The sequence below is a fragment of the Pteropus medius genome, unplaced genomic scaffold, assembly GCF_902729225.1.
Source record: "Pteropus medius unplaced genomic scaffold, Ma_sr-lr_union100, whole genome shotgun sequence".
Lineage (NCBI taxonomy): Eukaryota > Metazoa > Chordata > Mammalia > Chiroptera > Pteropodidae > Pteropus > Pteropus medius.
Window position 1 is genome coordinate 16094683 of NW_024350319.1, and position 18338 is coordinate 16113020.

General features: G+C 41.2%; 1 protein-coding gene across 5 annotated transcripts in view; it reads right to left on the minus strand.

Annotated features, from left to right (window-relative positions):
* Positions 1-18338, minus strand: part of MCOLN2 (mucolipin TRP cation channel 2) — a 47242-nt gene that overhangs the window by 4291 nt on the left and 24613 nt on the right. For 4 of the 5 annotated variants that reach the window (XM_039838716.1, XM_039838715.1, XM_039838712.1 and 1 more), the window contains 7 exons: positions 16273-16357; positions 16072-16168; positions 14271-14370; positions 9647-9759; positions 8322-8471; positions 6805-6906; positions 6577-6699 (listed from right to left, as the gene is read on the minus strand). In XM_039838716.1, the coding sequence (XP_039694650.1) occupies positions 6577-6699; positions 6805-6906; positions 8322-8471; positions 9647-9759; positions 14271-14370; positions 16072-16168; positions 16273-16357 (770 nt within the window). The remainder of the gene's footprint in view (positions 1-6576; positions 6700-6804; positions 6907-8321; positions 8472-9646; positions 9760-14270; positions 14371-16071; positions 16169-16272; positions 16358-18338) is intronic. The other variant, XM_039838714.1, reaches the window with a different exon arrangement.

Genomic DNA, 18338 nt, shown 5'->3' on the forward strand with positions numbered 1-18338 from the left:
ATGTTATCCAGAAAAGCGGAGAAGTATTTAGTTAGCTTGTTCTGTTAAAGCTGTTGTCATAATTATTATGAGCAGCATTCATTTCAGGATGGCTAGAATACAAGTAGGAAAACATTATTCAAAACTTCCTCCACACTCCCAAAGACAATCTCTTGACGTTTCCCTCAGTTTTTTATATATATGTAGTCATAGCATCTAACAATTTTAGAATCTGATTCTTTTCCTCCTGAACATTGTCTTACGTTACTCACATTTAGAGAGCATTTGTTAAATCTAATAGACCATTCCTTGGAAATGTCAATTTTAACTATTTCTCTGTCATTGGACATCCCAATAATGTTTGCTTTAATAAAGAACTACATAAGGAACATTTCTAAGCATAATGTTCTTTCCCGTCATTGGGTCTAAGCGAAGAACATTTCTGAGGCTACAATCTGCCAAACCGCTTTCTGATAGGACTGTAGCAATTGGGTTTCACCACCAACAAAGGTGGAGGTTCCCGAGAAGTAGTATAGGCTCAAGAAAATGTTGCTAAATGAGTGGTTTCCCTGTAGCCTTCCCAACCACATGTCTTAGTGATTTCAGCACGTTAAAAACTAAAGACTGTCAGAAACGGGAAAGTGGGAAAGTTTACCAGTGAGAGGAGAAAGGGAAGGATTTGCTCAGTGAATACGGGGGAAATACGGTGCTGAGCCTAAGGAGTGGCTGGAGAGGCATGTCTGTGCCTCGTTTGGTCCTCCACAGACTTCAAACTGATAGAGGCCATAACTGCGAGTTAGTAAAAAACATCTGCCAGAAGAGTGACATGTTCTGATCGGTTTCTAAAGGACAACCACAGCACGTGGAAGATCTCCTACACTGGGCGAAGCCAAGAGGCAGGGCTACCTGGAGAGGTGACTGACTGCAGGAGTCCAGGTTTGCAAGGAGTCTAGGTTTACAAGGAGTCCAAGGAGGAAACTGAAGAGGAAATAAGTCTGGGAGGGAAGGGACTACTGACAAACTCAGTGTTAGACAAGGTGGGTTTGATGTGTCAGGTAGAAATGTCGACATCACGTAGAATACCGCTGGAATCCCGCAGCAGCCATCCTGCTTACGTGGCTGACATACTCCTGCCACGTTGAATGAAAACAAACAGCAGGTGCTTAACAAACTAATATCTCTAAGGCACGAGGGTTAACATTAGATTAATGTAAAAAGCTTCTACCTAAGGAAAAATAATGACCTAATAGGCAAAAGATAATATGGTTTTCAGAAACATAGAAACAAGTTACTACAGAGTTTTGAACCAAATGCTGTTCTTAGCACTGGGGGCCATATGTCCGTTAAGTCAGTGTGGCTTTGGGGACAGCCAAGTCCCTGATGAATGTCTATGGACAGCTCTGTTTGGAAGCTGTGGTACTACTTCACATGCAACAAAATAAAACCTTCTACCACTTTAACCCAGAAAATGGGCTTTCCTTCCAAATTTCCCTATTTCTGTCAGTGACTTACTTCAGTCTCCTACCAAAAAAACATTTACTTCAAAATAATCAAGTACTTAAAACTATGTGTTGAATTAATTAATCTCTCCCTCTCTTCAGTCTTCTAAGGTCTGTCTGCCCCTATGATGTTTCTCTGATCCAGTCTTTCTACTCCACACTGACGTCAACACTTATCTCTGGATTATTACCGAAACCTCCAAGGAAGTCTTCACTCCAACCTCTTCACCCTCCAGTCCAAGCTGCAGTAAAACCTAACTTCACAGAAGATAGCTTTCTGGTCGTATCTCTTGCTTAATAATATGGAAAGTCTAAATGCAAAGGAAAAATCCATACCCAGATGGCTGGGATTAATTCCTCTTTTATGTGGCCTCCTTCCATCTCCCCATTGTCAGCTTTTCCCTGTGCTTTTCTCCTCCCATAATATCAGACCTATTTTTCCATCTTTTTCTCATGGGGTTTATTCTCTTTATCTCATACCCTCTTCTTCTGTGTCTAACTAAGCCAACGTTGAAAGGCTATTTCAAAGTCTACCTCAAGGCAGCCTGCCTTGGCACCTCTTGTCCCCATCCTGTATCAGTAAGAACCACATCATGAACTACTGGTCAGTCTTCTACTTGGTTTTGAACATACGTCTCTGTTCCCCAACTAGACAGGAAACACCAGGTCTGACCCTCTCTGCTCCACGACTAGATACACAGGGTAAAGTCTGAACCAGGGCAGAGGACACAAATGTACCCCAAACAGGGACCATGCCCGCGCCTTTGCTGCATCAGTGACACCTCTGAAGAACTCAAGCTGCTCTTCATAGAGACCTGGAGGGGACGTCCAGTTAAGCAAATCACAACAACATGAAGATTATTTAACAGTGAGACAGGCAGTTCTCAGCATAAGTATTTTCCATCCGCACCTCTAGCCTTCAAATAATGAAATTAAAGCTGGTTTCTGTGGATATCAATTACAACTCTAACAGCGCTATCAATAATTCATATTTCTCATAGTTTCTTTTGGAATCTGGCCAATTCCTTTCTTTAATTTCAAGAACCCGTAACAATCTGTGCTTCAGGTTTCTGAACTGCAAACAGCCAGTTGGTCGGTATATACCTAATTCATTCCTTAGTTTTCTGTGCAGTGACTTAATATTGGTCTAGACATAATACCTGTCTCAACAGCAATGCTATTCACAACCATTCTACCGTCCTCTCCTCTATGCAGGTGAGATTTATTTTCATCTCAAAAGTTAAAACAGAGACCTAATAAGGTAAATGATTGGCACATACCCTGTCATTTTGTTCTATAAGAAGCGGCTATAAATCAGAGTCAGTTCCAGTGGCCAAAATCCACAGTGGAAGTAAACATGAATCACACCCAAGGTAACGATATAAGGCCCTAAGGTCCAGAAGGGCTGCGTTTCTAGGGAGTCGCTTTGGTTCTTAGAACCTTTTAAGCCCCTGGAAGCAAGCACTACCATCTCTGATTTTTGTTCATTCAACCCTACTGTTTTCTGTGCACCATGCTGGACGTGGGGACTGTAAAGAGCAATAAGACATCGTCACCGCCCTCTGAGAACTCAGTCTAGCAGAACCTGACAATGCTTGGTGCACAGTAAGCATTTAATAAACATGAGATGATTATTTCCATACAGAGTCCCCATAGGTTATATAGGACCACAGTGAGAACCCAAGCATTTGTTCCACAAGTGAGTGGTAATTTTGCGATTGAGCCAGAAAGAACTTTTATTTGAATGCAAACACAGCCTGCAATGTTTATGTCAGAGAATGACGTAACCATTTGCTTCAAGGGCTGGTGCTAAGAACTTCGTGCAACATTCAGGTAAAATGTATTACCTGGCTAACAGTTCTTTTGAATAAGAGAGGTGCTTGGCTAAAACTAGAGGCCTCAAAAGCATGAAAATGTAATGCGGGTTCTGCCAAATTTTTATCCATGACATTAGCGAAGTCCAAGGATTTTTCAAGGCCTTCGTCTTCTCATTGGTAATATGGGGACGATGCAAGACTACGATTTATTCCTCACAGCAAAAATGTCTTCTGGAAACGTAAAAGCCATATTAACGTTCTTCCAAACCACATCTTGAATTATTAAACATCAACAGCCTTTAGCCCTCTGTGCCCAGACATTTTGGAAAGGTGCTGTGCCAAAGTCCGTTAGTGCTGAAATCAGCATTGGCAGGACACTTGTATCTTTACTCCCTCTCAGCTGAACCATTGAAATCCAATGTCTACCAGGAAAACAGGAAGCTAAACGTGGGACTCTTGCTGCCAATCAGACAGCAAAGTAAAACTAGTTTTCCTGATATCTCCTCTTTAGAGTGGTTGGTTTGTTTGTTTGTTTAAAGAAAGAGTTAGCTTCTATACCCAAGGGTGACTCTAGATCCTAGAAAATGCTTTCTGTGCTGACCAGATTTTGAATGCTTCAGGTAATATTGAAGATCTTCTGATTCAACAGATACCAATTAGCAGAACCTGAAATTTTTGACAGTGCGGGTTAATTTGGAGGAGGGGTACAGGGGAGCAGGAAATATTTCTAACTTCAGATTCGAAGAAGAAGCAATACGGAAAAGAAAAGCACAAAAGTCCTGAACTAGACCAAAGGTTTTCTCCTTCCACTGACTAGTGCATTCACTGCATTAATTCACCTATGCATTTCCCCAGTTTGTCAGCCTGGCTACAGATGGGAGACAGATCCATAAACAGATCTGCTAGAATGTTCTGGAGACAGCCCTTATCTCTCTGCTATTCTGGGGGATAAACGGAAGGTTGACATTAAGTTAGAGACACAAGGCGAGAGGTACGCCATCCATTTAGAGCAGCCGCTAGCCACATGCGACTGTTGAGCACTTGATGTATAGCTAGTCCAAACGGAGAGGTGCTATCAGTATAAAGCATATACCAGATTTCAAAATGTAGTACCAAAAAAAAAAAAAAAAGAATGTAAAATACCTCAATATTTTATATTAAGTACATGCTAAAGTAATATTTTAGATACGTTGGGTTAAATAAATGTATAATTTAAATCCATTTTACCTGTTTTATTATTATTTTTTAATATGGCTACTAGAAAATTTTAAAATACACATGTGGCTCTCATTTGTAGCTCTTGCTATATTTGTATTGGACCAGAGCATCTCATCCTCACCTGAATCCTTTGAAAGGTCAGAATTGAACGTATGAAAATGGAGTCAGATTCACAAAGCAAATAACATCATTTTCCACAAGATAACCCTGACACAGACTGAAAGAAATAAGACTGATTATGAGGTTTTCCTGTCATAGTTGATCTCTTCTTGGGTCAAACTAAATGCTCTTTTGTAATGGCCTGTTTTAGATAATACCAAGAAAAGCCCGACAGAGTATTAGTCAAAGCATGCGTATTGATTAGGGTCAGGAGGACCTGGGTGTGAATCCTATCTTTGCCATTTACTAGCTGTGCAGCTTCAGGAAAATTATCTAACACATTAAGATCTCTGTTTTCTGTGAAAAGATGGTATTTCCTCACAGAGCTACTGGGAAGGTTAACGTAGCAAGAGAGTTACAGAACTTGGACACCTTATCTATCTAGCATATAGCAGTCAAGAATGGTAGCTATATTAGTTAAATTCAAGCAACATTATCTGAGCACCTTCAAGAATAATAATGGTGTAGGGGAGATGTAGGGCAAAGGAGATAGGACCTCTTGTCTTGAGGCCTTAGAGCTAGTGAATTAAAGCCGAAATCCTGACTCAGTATTTATTGTACACAGTGCAACACTGCCCTCTAGTGACAAAATTTGGAAAGCATTCAGAGCATGAGGCAAGTAAAGAAGAAAAATGTAAATTTTCCTGGGCACAAAGACAATAAGTTCTGCACATCAGAGAGATTATATCAAAGAACAATTTTTACTTATGAGTCACCTTTAAGGCAGTGGCAGGGAATTGGAAGACCAATAAGATTATCAAGATTTACTATTAATTCAGAGTTTGTCACTTTGTTAACTATACGGTTTCTCAGACAAAAAAATAATAGTTCTCTTTGGACATACTAAATGTAACACTTAAAGAGGAGAAAGCTTGGGTGTATGCCAGAATACCAGGATATATTTCAGTGAGACAACATAGAAAGTTTGAGCTTTGTGGATTGCTCATCTTCTGTGAACAGTTGATAAATCAGATCTGATCACACGTTTTGCTTAACACAACTATCAAGGTCAAAACTTAAGGCTGAGCTGTTATACAAGTTTCAGTGTAATCCTCTGCATTTTTGCCTCTTTTCTTGCAAAGCACCTAAGCCAAGATAACAGTACCTTGGGCTGTCGTGGAGATTAAGCAAGAGAGAGACAGAAACGCTTGGCACAGTGCCTAACACTCAAAGCATACAGTGTTGGCCACTGTTATTTTTATTTTTGTTGTTTCCATGGTCCCAACTGCCAGAGGCCCAAGGAAGAAAAAACTACAAGGTACAACAACTCCTTTTACATTTTTCGGTTTGAAAACAAGGCCCATCTAATTTTATTTCCTGATGTTTCTACCAATCAAAGTTATCATTTTAAAACAAGAACACCTGAGCATAACTTTGATGTCTCTGCGATTATGATGCTGACTGAAGCCCAGTAATAATTTAGAATTCAGATACCGATCTTTAATAAGGCATAAAGATGATGCTGTCATCAAAACCACCTGCAAAGACAAGCAAGATGTGTTATCGTTTTAATCATAAACCGAATATGGACCATCCCAGGTGTTCTTGTCCGCCTTTACTCTCTTCAGTTAATTTGGATGAAAGCCCTAATACTTTAAGTTAGAAAGATTGTGTAATAATTTTCCTCATTTAATTTTCACTTTTATTATAGTGATCTCGTGTCCAAACATTTGTTTTTTGATGATCAACTGGGTTAACATGTGACCCCGTGAGCCAGTCCACACAACTGTGAAATGTGCTCTCTAGTCTCTTGCAGTAGTTTCAATATCCTGAAAAGGAAAAGAAAACTGATGCGAAGATATGTACGGGCTTACTGACAGCAAGGGGAGACGGTTAGTACTGGAAACCCACTTTTAATGGTCTCGAGAGCCTGATTCGCAGAAGGAAGAATCAGCGCTACACACCTTGTTATGGTAGGGTCCTAAGACGATCCAGCCACAGAAGGTGTAACCCAGATAGATCATTCCAGCGCAGGCACAGAAGCGAAGAACTTTTGGCAGTGAGGCTTGCATTGTTAAAATGAGCACCTGAAAAAAGATAACAGAATGGGGGGAATTAAAAAGGAGCTTACTAGAACCCAAAGAAGAAATGAATCTCAATCCCAGTGGCACCACCCAATGCCACATCCTTACATTATATTTTTGGAAGTAACCCAGGTATCTGATAACTCCAACCCAGACGAAGAGAGTAGATGTTCCAAGCAAAATGCTGCACAGATCGTAATTTGTGAGATTCTAAGGAATGAAAAAACAGACATATGAGCCAAATATTCTCCTCCATTCAGCTTATTAGCCTCACTTTAAGTTGGTTGGGGAAAGATGGAATGCCTGCCTCTATAGGTGACACTAAGAATTTTTAAACTGTAAAAGAAAATAATAGAAAGCACAGTTCCAAACGGGTCCCTCATTTCCTTTTGGTATTTCAATTGGTTGAACTGATTTTTTGTTCAAATAATATCCTGAAATAGAAAATGCATTTACCGCTGACCTAGGCATAAAAGAATATAAACAAATGGTGTTTGTTAAATATGAAATAACACCATTAGGCTACTTTGGAAAGAAAGCTCAAACATGATTTGCTAACACAGTTCCTCCTCTCAAGGGTTTCTAGATCTAATGGAGGAGACAAACACGATTCTGATATAACATGCTAAGTGCAATGAGACACTATGCCCGGCTGATCACAAAGGCCTTCCCATGGGTGTGACCCCAGAACGGAGCTGGGCCTGGAGGACAGCTGGGCAAGAGCTCTGCAGACAAAGGTGGAACAAAGGCCCAATGCTGAGAGCTGGCAAGAGGTCGCAGAAGAGCAGTACCATGGGTCAGTGTGAGCTACTCTTGGAGAGGAAGGCAGAGCTAAATGACGAGGACCCCGGAGGCCACTTCACCCAATGGGGGTCTTGTCAGGCAGAAAGGATTATAATGGCAAGATAGATATTTCCAGAAACATTCCCCTGACATCTGTGTGAATGGTGAATAGAGCTGAGGGGTAGAAGGCTGAGCGCAGGACAAGCAATGAGGAAGCTGTTGCAATCGTCCAGGCCAGAAAGGAAGTCGACCTGGAGGAAGCCTGAGGGAGGCGGGACAGACACGAGGTAGGCGCTTTAGTGTCTGGAGGTAAAGTTGGTAAGATTTCCTGGCTGACAGCATCCCATGGAGGGGAGGACAGCTGGGTGAAGGAGTCAAGACTTTGTCATGCGATTACATCAACTAAGTTATACATACTGTCAGGCACCTAGTAGACACTCAAATATTGCTGCCCTCACCCCCTTCATCAGAGCACCCACTGGTCATGGACGGTCACCACTGGCTCTTGACATGCTTGGTTCATGGGTCAGCTGCTCCTTTTGCAACTTTAAAAAAAAAAACCCCCACTGAAACAACCAATCTTCTCAAACCTCAGTTTCTATTCTGAAAACGCTACCAGGTTTCCTGGGGATATTTATAACGAATATCATCTCCCAAGAATATCAGCTTCCTTATTTTTCCTTCATGAGGAATCAGGTCAGAGGAAGCTTCAATTTTATGGGTGTGAGAAAAGGGGAAACATGAGAATCAAAGCAGTCTCCACAGGATTTTATATCTTAAAGTATGTAGGATCATCCAGAAGGACAGAAAGAACAACAGATTTAAAATAAGTTGCCACTCACCTTTACTTTAATTTCCATTTTTAATATGGATCCAATTATTGTCATTAGGTCGCTGATAATCACCAGGACATACCATCCATTGATGAACTCCCATTGGTCGGCATTACACACACGTCGCTTGTACTTCTCCAGGAAAAAATTTAGAAATCTCTGCAGCAAACATTTTAAAAAGCATTTCTTACAAACCACACTGCCCTCTTGAAGGAGAAGACAAATGCAAAAAGTGCTCTCGCCTGTAAAATGATATGGTATTACCTTTTCCGATTAGATATACCCACTTCAAGGCTGGAAATTATGGCCCACACTTTCCCCCCTAATTTATCCCAGCTAGAAGTAAGCATCCAAGTGCCTGCCAAATGAACTCAAACATTAAATGCGTATGCTCTAACTCCAATAGACTCTTGTCATAAGAGCTAGTACATAGTACATTCCAACTACTTCATGTGTCATTAACTCACTCAACCAGACAACACCCTATGAACCGGGCACTATCAGCCCTATCTTCCAGAGGAGGAAAGTGAGGCATGGAGAAGCTAAGCCAGGATTTGAGTGCAGGTATACCAGCTCCAAAGTTTGTGCTCCCAATGCCCCCACCGTCTTGGCAGAACCAGAACCCTGACCTTGGATCAGAGTATCAAGTGATTTGGGTGGGGGTGGGGGTTGGTAAGAGAAGCAGGTATTTACAAAATAAGTTGACAAATGTCAAGAATAAGAAAAGTAGAATATAGACTATATCCTTGCTCCACGAACGGTATTCTGATGACTTTGAGCACCTGACCCCAGCCTGCATTTACACACATGCCACAAACCAGAGTGAGGCTTGCGGGGAGCTGGAATATACATTCACCAGAGTCCTGAGAGTAAAAAAAGGTAAAATGAAACTCAGAGGAGAATTTTAAAGTATTCTACACTTCATTATAACCCATTTACCATGCCTCCCTGTCAAAATGAACTCTGATTTGAAGACAAAGGATAAAACCCACACATGCTATTATTCTATATTTAAGATCACTCCTGAATTTAAAAGGGTTTCATTTATTCTGGAAACATTCAAAAGCTTGAGAGTTCACCATTGTGTACCTGTGCTTATTAGTTCAGTTTTAAAGCAGGATAATTATCTGATCTCACCTGACATGCAAGGGGCTTTTACTCACCCTACACACCTCAGATTGATTAATGCCTTGTAGGGGGGCAATCACTCAAAGGACTCTAATTTAGTCAAGGGCTCTAGAAAGGGCAGGATGACCCAACATCAGCGTCCACTGTTTGAACAAATTGAGGGCGGAGGCCAAGAGGGGAGGGAGAAAATTCAAACACATACTTACCTTTCGTAAACTTAGAGCAAGAACGATGGATCTTGTGCACAGAATAAGAGATGCCAAGCAAATCACAATGACAAATGCATCAAACACCAGGACATACTGAGTATTTTTCTGGACTGAGGAACAAAAGCAGAACTTCTTACTTGGAAATAATTTCCAGACAACATGGCAGTTGAAAAAGATCAATTTGTTTCTCAAACATCAGAAACGAATTGCAATGCATTCGTTCAGAAGTCCACAAATAAGGTAAATCATCCCAATAGTAAGAGTTACGCATTTAAAAACATATAAACTCTTAGATGTACTAAAATGCATTTGTAAATATTTACTATAGAGTGGAACTTGACAGAAGGTGGTCCATTGGTCTCCATTCAAAAAAGCAAAGCTACCGATATACTCTGAGTTCTTTCACATAAAAGCACAAACATCAATTTCTCCATTAATGAAAGAACAATTTAAAATACCAACAACTTAGAATCCCCATTTCTGCTTCTCAATCTTACTGTGCACTTTCCCAGCAAAGAGTGCCAATTCGATAAGCATTTTCTGCACATGGAGAAAGTAGCTTCTTGGAACTGAAGTAAGAGGAGAGTAATAATCAGATTTTTGTCTTGGAACACAGTAGCACGGGGAATGAAGTGGAGGAAGATGAAACTGTAAACTTAACTTCAATCAGACTTCACGGTATTGTCCCAAATCCCAACCATGGCTCTCCCTTGTTTAGTCCCCTGCCCACCCCTGCATCTCACCACCTGCCAATCACTGCTCTTCCCCCATCTTCTCTACCCTGACGGCACACTGGTCTTCCTCCTTCCCTACTTCTACCAAGTTTTCTCTCTTGCCTCAGGGACTTTGCACATGCTTATCCCTCTGCCTGGAACGGCATGTTTATTTTTTTCAGACTTGGGTTTCAGACTGAGTATCTTCCTCTCTGAACAGAATTCTCTAAATTCCCATCTTTATTATCCCCTCCCCAATACTTTCATAGCACTCTCCACAAACGAATACACGTATAGCTCCTTTTAACTCTCCTTTGCTTGATGACCTCTGTACTTGTAATTATGTCTTCAAAGAGCACAGCAAGGAGCACAGGAACAGAAAAGGACACAGCCTCTTGGGCCTGAAAACCTGGGTCGGAATCTCAGCTCTGCACGCAGAAGCTGAGCAGCCTTGGGGAAGGTGCCTCAGTTTCCTCATCCGAAAAATGGGTAGAATAAAAATTATCTATATCATAGGGCTGCTGTGAGAATTAAACAAGTTCATATATGAAAGCACTTAGAACAGCTCCAGGTAAATAATAATAGCAAACTCTTATAGTGGTCACTATGGTATCATTTGATGTCCATCTTCCTCACTAATGGTTGACTCTGGGAGGCAGGGACCATATGTATTTTGTCAACACTACGGTACCTGTACTTAGCATAATGCTTCAGTATGCTTACAAATAAATGCAAAAACTCCAGCAGAACATGAAAAGACTACCAAATAAACTTAGAACTTGTGAAGGTCTAAGGTAAGTTAGAGGCAAAGAGGCACAGATGAAAAGGTACAAAGTGGCGAGAGATGGAGAGTCAACCTGATCTCCAATGGGACCTAAGGAATAAGGAAGAAGGACGGACCAGGAATGACTCCTGGTTTTCTGTCTCGGGTAAATTGAGCTCAGACTGGACGTTCATGACAAGAAAGGATGGCTCAGTGGCAGCTAAAGCCATGGGTGGGGACAGAGCCACTCAGAGAGAAATGGGGATGGGGGGGTGGTGGTCAGTAATATTTGAGAATTAGAAGAGGAAACGAACTCAGGACAGAGATGGAGAAAGGCCAGAGGAGCAGGAAACAGGACTGGAGACAGGCAACTTCAGGGGAGTCTAAAGTCACAGTGCTCCCCAGTGACACCTCTGCAGGGAAGGCGTTTATGAGAAAGACGGGAGTGTCCACAGATTTACTACTAACAAGGGCGTGAGGGACAATGGCATAAGTGTCTGAGGGCAAAGCTGCTCAACCAGTGTGATATGACCATAGCCAGCTGGTAAACATAATTTGCTGAACGAATTATTTAGCATTACTAAACTTCAGACGCCTCACTACAAAATGGGGGCCGGGGGCAACTGCACCTGCTTCACAGACTATCAGGAAGCCAGGTGAAACTGTCCGTCCATGCAGAGTGCTTATCAGAACTGGGCCTAGCACCTAGCACTTATATCTACCTTCAGCCATTTTACACTTCAGACATTAAGGTTACATCAAGACATCATCTAAGGCAGTGGTCCCCAACATTTTTGGCACCAGGGACCACTGCTCCTATGAGAATCTAAAGCCTGATGATCTGAGGTGGAGCTGAGGCAGTGATGCACTGGGGAGCAGCTGCAAATACAGATGACGCTTTGCTTGCTCACCTCCTGCTGTGCAGCCCGGTTCCTAACAGGCCACAGACTGGTACTGGTCCACGGCCCAGGGGTTGGGGACCCCCGATCTAATGCGTAGGTGAGAAAGTAACACAACAAGACCAGAACCCAAGACCGCTTTTTGAGGGGAGAGGGAGACCTATGGATTGGGATGGAGGGAATAGGGGCAGTGCTTGAGAACATGAGATTGAAAATCTTATAAAATGCCAGTCCTTTCCGAGGCCCTGAGAAGACCTACGCGCACCACCACTGCCCGCCTGTGTGACTCTAACCGGTACATCCCGCACTTACTAAACTCTCTTTCCTTGTGACACTCACATCACCCATCAGTGGGGGTCTTGCTCACCAAGACCTTCTCCAGCCCCTCATGCTCAAATTGCTACTTTCATGAAATCAAGTTAAAAGTAAAGGTTATGGGCACACTTGGGGATGGGTATCAGAAGTCATAAAAAGTAATATGTGGTTTGTATGAAAAATGGACATTCTCTCATATTTTGCCTTGAGATAACAGGTAATGATGAGAAGGAGAGAGAAGCCTCAGGGTAAGTAAATGGATGTGAATGAACCTCAGAACGTTTTGGAAATAGCGCGAGGATCCCACCAGATGTCACCCTTGCCTTTGTCCCACTCTCCATCTCGCCACTTCCCTAAAGCCAGGGCGATCAACCCATCAGATCACTTCAGATATGCAGGTGGGGAGGGAACCTCCATTTCCTAAGCTGGTTTCCAAACTTCAGCTTTTTAAGACTTTCAAGTGTTATCATTTTGTTTTAAATTCGTGTTTTCCTAGTGACAGAATCTGGTTTCTTAGGACGGCAGGTCTGGGAGCATGTATAAACATTAGCGTTTCTCCTCACTGGCCACAGGAGGGAGCCAGAGCTCCTTTCTTCTGCGTGTAGACAGGCAAGGAAACATCCCTCCCAGCCCCCACCCCCCCACCCCTGCCCCCGGTGTTCCAAGGAGCCCTGTGGGGAGCAAGGAAACTGTGCTCCACGAACACTTTTGATTGACTAACTCATTTGGTCACAATGACTATTCCAAACCACATTTCATATGTAACAAAGTGAGCTTTTTTCACATAAAATGGCTGTAACCTATACTTGGACTTGGGAAATAAGCATCTGATCTGTGCATTTCCATGGGATACTGTGTGTCTGCGGAGGCGCAGTAATTACTTTTAACAGAAACTAAAACTGTATATTCTGATCAGAGGCTTAAATCAGTTACTGGAACTTCGAAACCAAAACTTCATCAGGACATGTAAAACTGGAAAGCAGCAGGCCACACCTTGAATCTAGATTTAAACTAACCTAAAATATTTAGGAACCATCTAAATATTTTGCATTTTAATTTGTTCTAATAATCTGGTCAAAGGCAAATTCAGCAAAACAAAACTTATATATCAAAAAATATTGACCTTCCATCATTAACGTCATCCCGAACCCTTAGGGAAAACAAGTTCTGTGTAGCCCAATTTAAACTATAGGTCAAGAGGTGTTTTCTGAGTCATGACTGAGTAAATGACCCACTGTGTTTGCATAGGCTGCTCTCTGGGCTCCGAAGGCCTCCATCCCTCTCCATTGTAAAAGGCTCAGATCAAAGCATGTCTTCTCGGAGAATCATCGCTTCGTTTTATTTCTCACTCTGCCCCAGTAAAATGAACCTTTGCTTTCTTCACCCTCATACCTTTTGTGCCACCACCACTTACTCCTAACCATGACAGATTAGAGATTTTTTAAGCACATCTGTCTCTCTCACTCAGGAGTTTACTTTCTTTTCCAGAGTACCCAGCAATTAACTATGTTCCAACTCTTGTTTTCAGTGCGTTGCTTTAAATCCTAACTTATTTAATATTCAACATCCTGAAGGGATTATTCTTGTCCTCATTTTGCAGAGAAAAATACTGAGCCAGAGAGAGGTTAAGTAATTCATCAGAGATCACAGATATAGTACACAGAACCAAGACCACAGCCCCCAGATAGTGTGGCTGGAAAGGCTGGCCCCTAACCACTGGGCCATGCTGTCTCTCCTAAGAGGTCTACAATCAATATTTGCTGAACTGAATAAAAATGCAAAGTTTTGAGAATCTAATGCTCAAGGTGTGGTTCTCCAGAGCCCTTTCTTCCTATCAGCATCCGAATAAACCATTTAAACACCTCAAATCCAAAAATAAAATGCTAAAACTCATTGGTAATCCACAATGGGCAAGCATATAACTTACTTACCAGATCCAGATATGTTTAAGTCTTTACATTCTTCAATGTTAGCATCGCTGTCAAAATAGATTTTGATTTTGCCACTGTGAGCTTTATTGTCAAACGTAATCTGGAGACACAAATGTATGGAGAGCAGAAAGTATGTCCTGTTAGATAGACTTTGCTTAAAATATTAATGGCATCCAAACAGCTTGTTGATCCAAACTTATACTGATAAAAATGTCCTCATTACATGACTCCTTCACAGCTTTCCACTGTTAATGAAAATATATAGTCCAAAGGGTGAATATATGAAGTTCTACTAAATCTACCTGCAGGTTCACAGAAATGCTAAAGCAAAACAGCCAACTAGTCCCAGGACCAGAAATGAGATTCACCAGTCTTTGACAAGAGAACGCAATGATCTCATATATCACACCGGATGGCATTTAAAAGCATTTGCTTCAACTTAATCCTATGGATATGAAATTTAGGTTTTTACTAGCCTGGAGATTATTTTTCTGTTTGCCTCAAGTGCTACACATAATGTTTTCAGAAGTGACAAAGCTTGCTCCAAGGCTGCAGGCTGAATTTAAGATATCCAAAGATCCTCAATCTTCCATATTATGTTTCAATCACTTAAAATTTATAAGTGAAATATGCTGAGTATTTTAAAGTTTTTGAGAAGTATTTTAGGGGGTTTCCTGAGGGGAAATGAGATCTCGAGTGCCAGAGTTAGTGGAGGTTTAGTCAGAGGTCACAGGCTAATTCTTGAACCTCTGGTTTGGTCATAGTGATATTCTTGAATTACACAGAAGGTGGCTTGTGTTCAGAGATGCTCCAGTGCTTGTGAATTTAATCATAGGTCATCTACACTTTCAGCTCTCACGTTCTCTGCCTGTGAATATTTTGAATTTCATAATGTGTTCCATTATGTGTAGGTCTCTTCAGGGCAGTTAATCATGCTCTTCTCTGCCGGAGATATTCTTCCTTACCACGTCACAATTTATTATTGTTGTTATTTCTTTCTTACTTGTTTTTCTATCTATCTCTTTTGCTAGGCTATAAACTTCCACTGTACCTCTAGAGCACGGCAATGTCTGGTGCATAGAGTTTGTTGATTGCTGTTGAATAACATACTCTTCTGAATTGCTAAAAGACATTTACATACAACTTTCAGTTCAGCTTTCAGTTTTGCTCCTCCACATACATGAAGGAGAGAAGGAGGGAAAGAAGGAAGGGAAGAAGAAAGGGAAGAAGGAAAGGAGGAAGGAAGGGAGGTAGGGAGGGATAGAGGGAAGAAGGGAGGAAGGAAAGGAGGGAGGAAGGAAGGAAAAGCATGAAACTCTGTGAAAGTGAGAAGGAAGGTTACTCTTCCACAAGAGTGAGTAGTCTCTTCTACTGCATATGTCTCCACCCAAAATAAAAGCAGAAAAAACTGAACCTTTGCAGACTGGCCTTCAGATCAAGGGGGAAGTTTCTGCTTCAAGGTTTGGAAGCATTTGCTACATTTGTAAAGACCCTCCTTTGAAAGTGGGGAAAATATAGACACTTAAAACACTTCTCGTAAACTTTTTTTTAAAAAAAACTGTGTTAGAAGAGGAAGAGGTCAAAGCCAATTTTGAAAACTTCTCTTTTTAACCCAGAAATTTTATTTTAAAAAGTTGGAATGGGCTTGCTTCATTCAGAAGTAAGGGTCTCTACAAAGTGTCATTAAACTGTTTTAAACACAATTGCATTTAACATATCCTTAGGCTTGTGTGTTTTACACTCTACATCTACAAAAGGGAGTAGAGAACAAAAAACGTGGCTTAGTAAAATTGTCACTTGCCGTATTCTGAAAGGCATAACAGTCTGGTACCTCTCGGGAAAGGATCGTCTGTAGGTCGATGCCTTTGAGGTGAAAGGAGATTTTAACTTGTAAGAGCCTGCATAAAAAAATATCACAAGGTATAAATTACCACAGTCTTACTATCCACTCTCCTTTCTTCATTTGTGTCCCCTGGGAAATGAGACTTAAAAACTTATTTACCTATAAAATTCCAGTCTGAAGAATGATGAGTTCTTCCAGTCCTCAGCATCCTTAGAGAGGGTCTGGAGGTCTAAGTAAATACAATCTAGGACAATGAAGAATGACAGAATTGCTTCAGGCAAGAATCAGATGCTAAAACTAGTGGGCCAAAGTATGATGAGAAGTGGGATACTTCCAAAGTATCTCCCCACAAAAATACTCACTAATTACAATAGGAAGATCAGTATCTTTACAGTGGAGAAATTGGCAGACAGCACCCCGCCCAACTGATCCAGGTTAACACCATAGATACCATGCACCTCCTGGAATAACATACCAGTTGTGCGGGCTTCCTGCCAAAATGCTTCAAATCTAGTCATAAATGGAAAAACCCAAAGAGGAGGGACATTCTACTTTTTAAAATGTCGAGGTCATCGAAGTAGAGGGAAAAAGAAAGAGAAAGAAAAAAATCCCCAAACAACAGACCAAGGAACTTTGTTTTGCTCCAGATTAAAGGAGAGTAAAGAGACATGACGGCTAAATGCAAATCGTGATACTGGACCAAGGCGGTTGGGGCAAGTCCTTTGCTATGGAGAACATTAGGACGGTTGATGAAATGGGACAGGTTTTGTAGAGAATAGTATTGTACCAATGCTCTTTCATGCTTCTGAGCAACGTCTGGTTGCACGAGAGAATGTTCTTAGGAAATACACACATTTGAAATATTTAGAGGTAAAGAGACATCATGTTGGCCTCTTATTCGCATACGTTTCAGGAGAAATATTTAAACACAGGAAGAACGATAAAGCAAAACATTAGCATTTGGGAAATCTAGATGAAGTGTATACAAGGAAATCTTTTAGACTTTTGCAACTTTTCTGTTTAGTCTGGTACTTTTTTAAAATAAAAATTAAAGAGAAAGGAAAGAAATGTATGCTTTATTCAAAGAAAAACAAATTATGAGCCGTAAACTATAGAAGAATGATTCCAAGAGCCTCACATAAAAATCTGTCCCATTATTCTGTAGCCCAGCACCTTGGCAGGAAACCCAGGCGGTCCAGAGCCCTGACGACAAAACTGCTGTGAAGTCAGCCTGGCTGACTCTCACTCAGGCCGTGTCTGTCTTTGAAACGGAAAAGCCAGGGCCTGGTACTAAGTAGGTAGCCCAGAATCTGGGTAGACTCGATAGCTACTTCTCTACGAATCTTCTCCCACACTCGCAGCTCTTTATCTTCTTATCTATCTCCTCAACTAAAGGATAAGGTCTTTGAGAGCAAGAGTACGTTATGTTGTGTGTGATTAACCCATTGCTTAGCGTATGGCTGACACTCAAAATATGTCCTGGTATATAGCACATATTTACATTTTGTGAAAATTACTTTTCCTGGGTCAAAAACGAGGACATAGAACTGAATGGACAACTCAACAGGCACAATATTTAAGAAAGGTGGGTGGCAGAGTGGCTGCCTCCCTGTGATTGGCAAATAGATTATTAGTGCCAAGAAACAATTTAATGTTGGTTTTCCTGACTGGCCCTTGATTGATATGGTGAGAGTAGTTAATCAAAAGAAATTTGTTTTCTATAAGAAAAGAATGATGATGATAAAAATAGCTAAAATATACCAGGTACTTACTCTGAGCCAGACACTGTGCTAAAAGCTCTATGTTTTCTTATTTAATGCATTATCCTGTTTAATCTCCAGAGCAACTTTGTGAGATAGGCACTACTGTTATGACTTTACAGAGGGACAAACCAAGGCACAGAGAGGTCAAGAGACTTCCTCAAGGTCACACAGCTAGCTAATGCAAACCAGAATTTAAATCTACATGTGCCCACGTTCCAGAGTCTGAGCTCTTCACCAATATACTTGATAAGGCTGACCTCTGAGCACCTACTTCAGAACATCAAAAGGCCCAGGTTTCCTACTCAACTTACTCGTTTATTCAATAAATATTTGTTGAAAGCGTTTATGGGCCAGCCATTGTGCCAGGGACTGAAGGTAAAGCAATGAACAAGACAGACGATTTCAATGTGGAGCTCACATTGTACTAGGGGAGACAAACCAAGAGTGAAAAATATACACAAA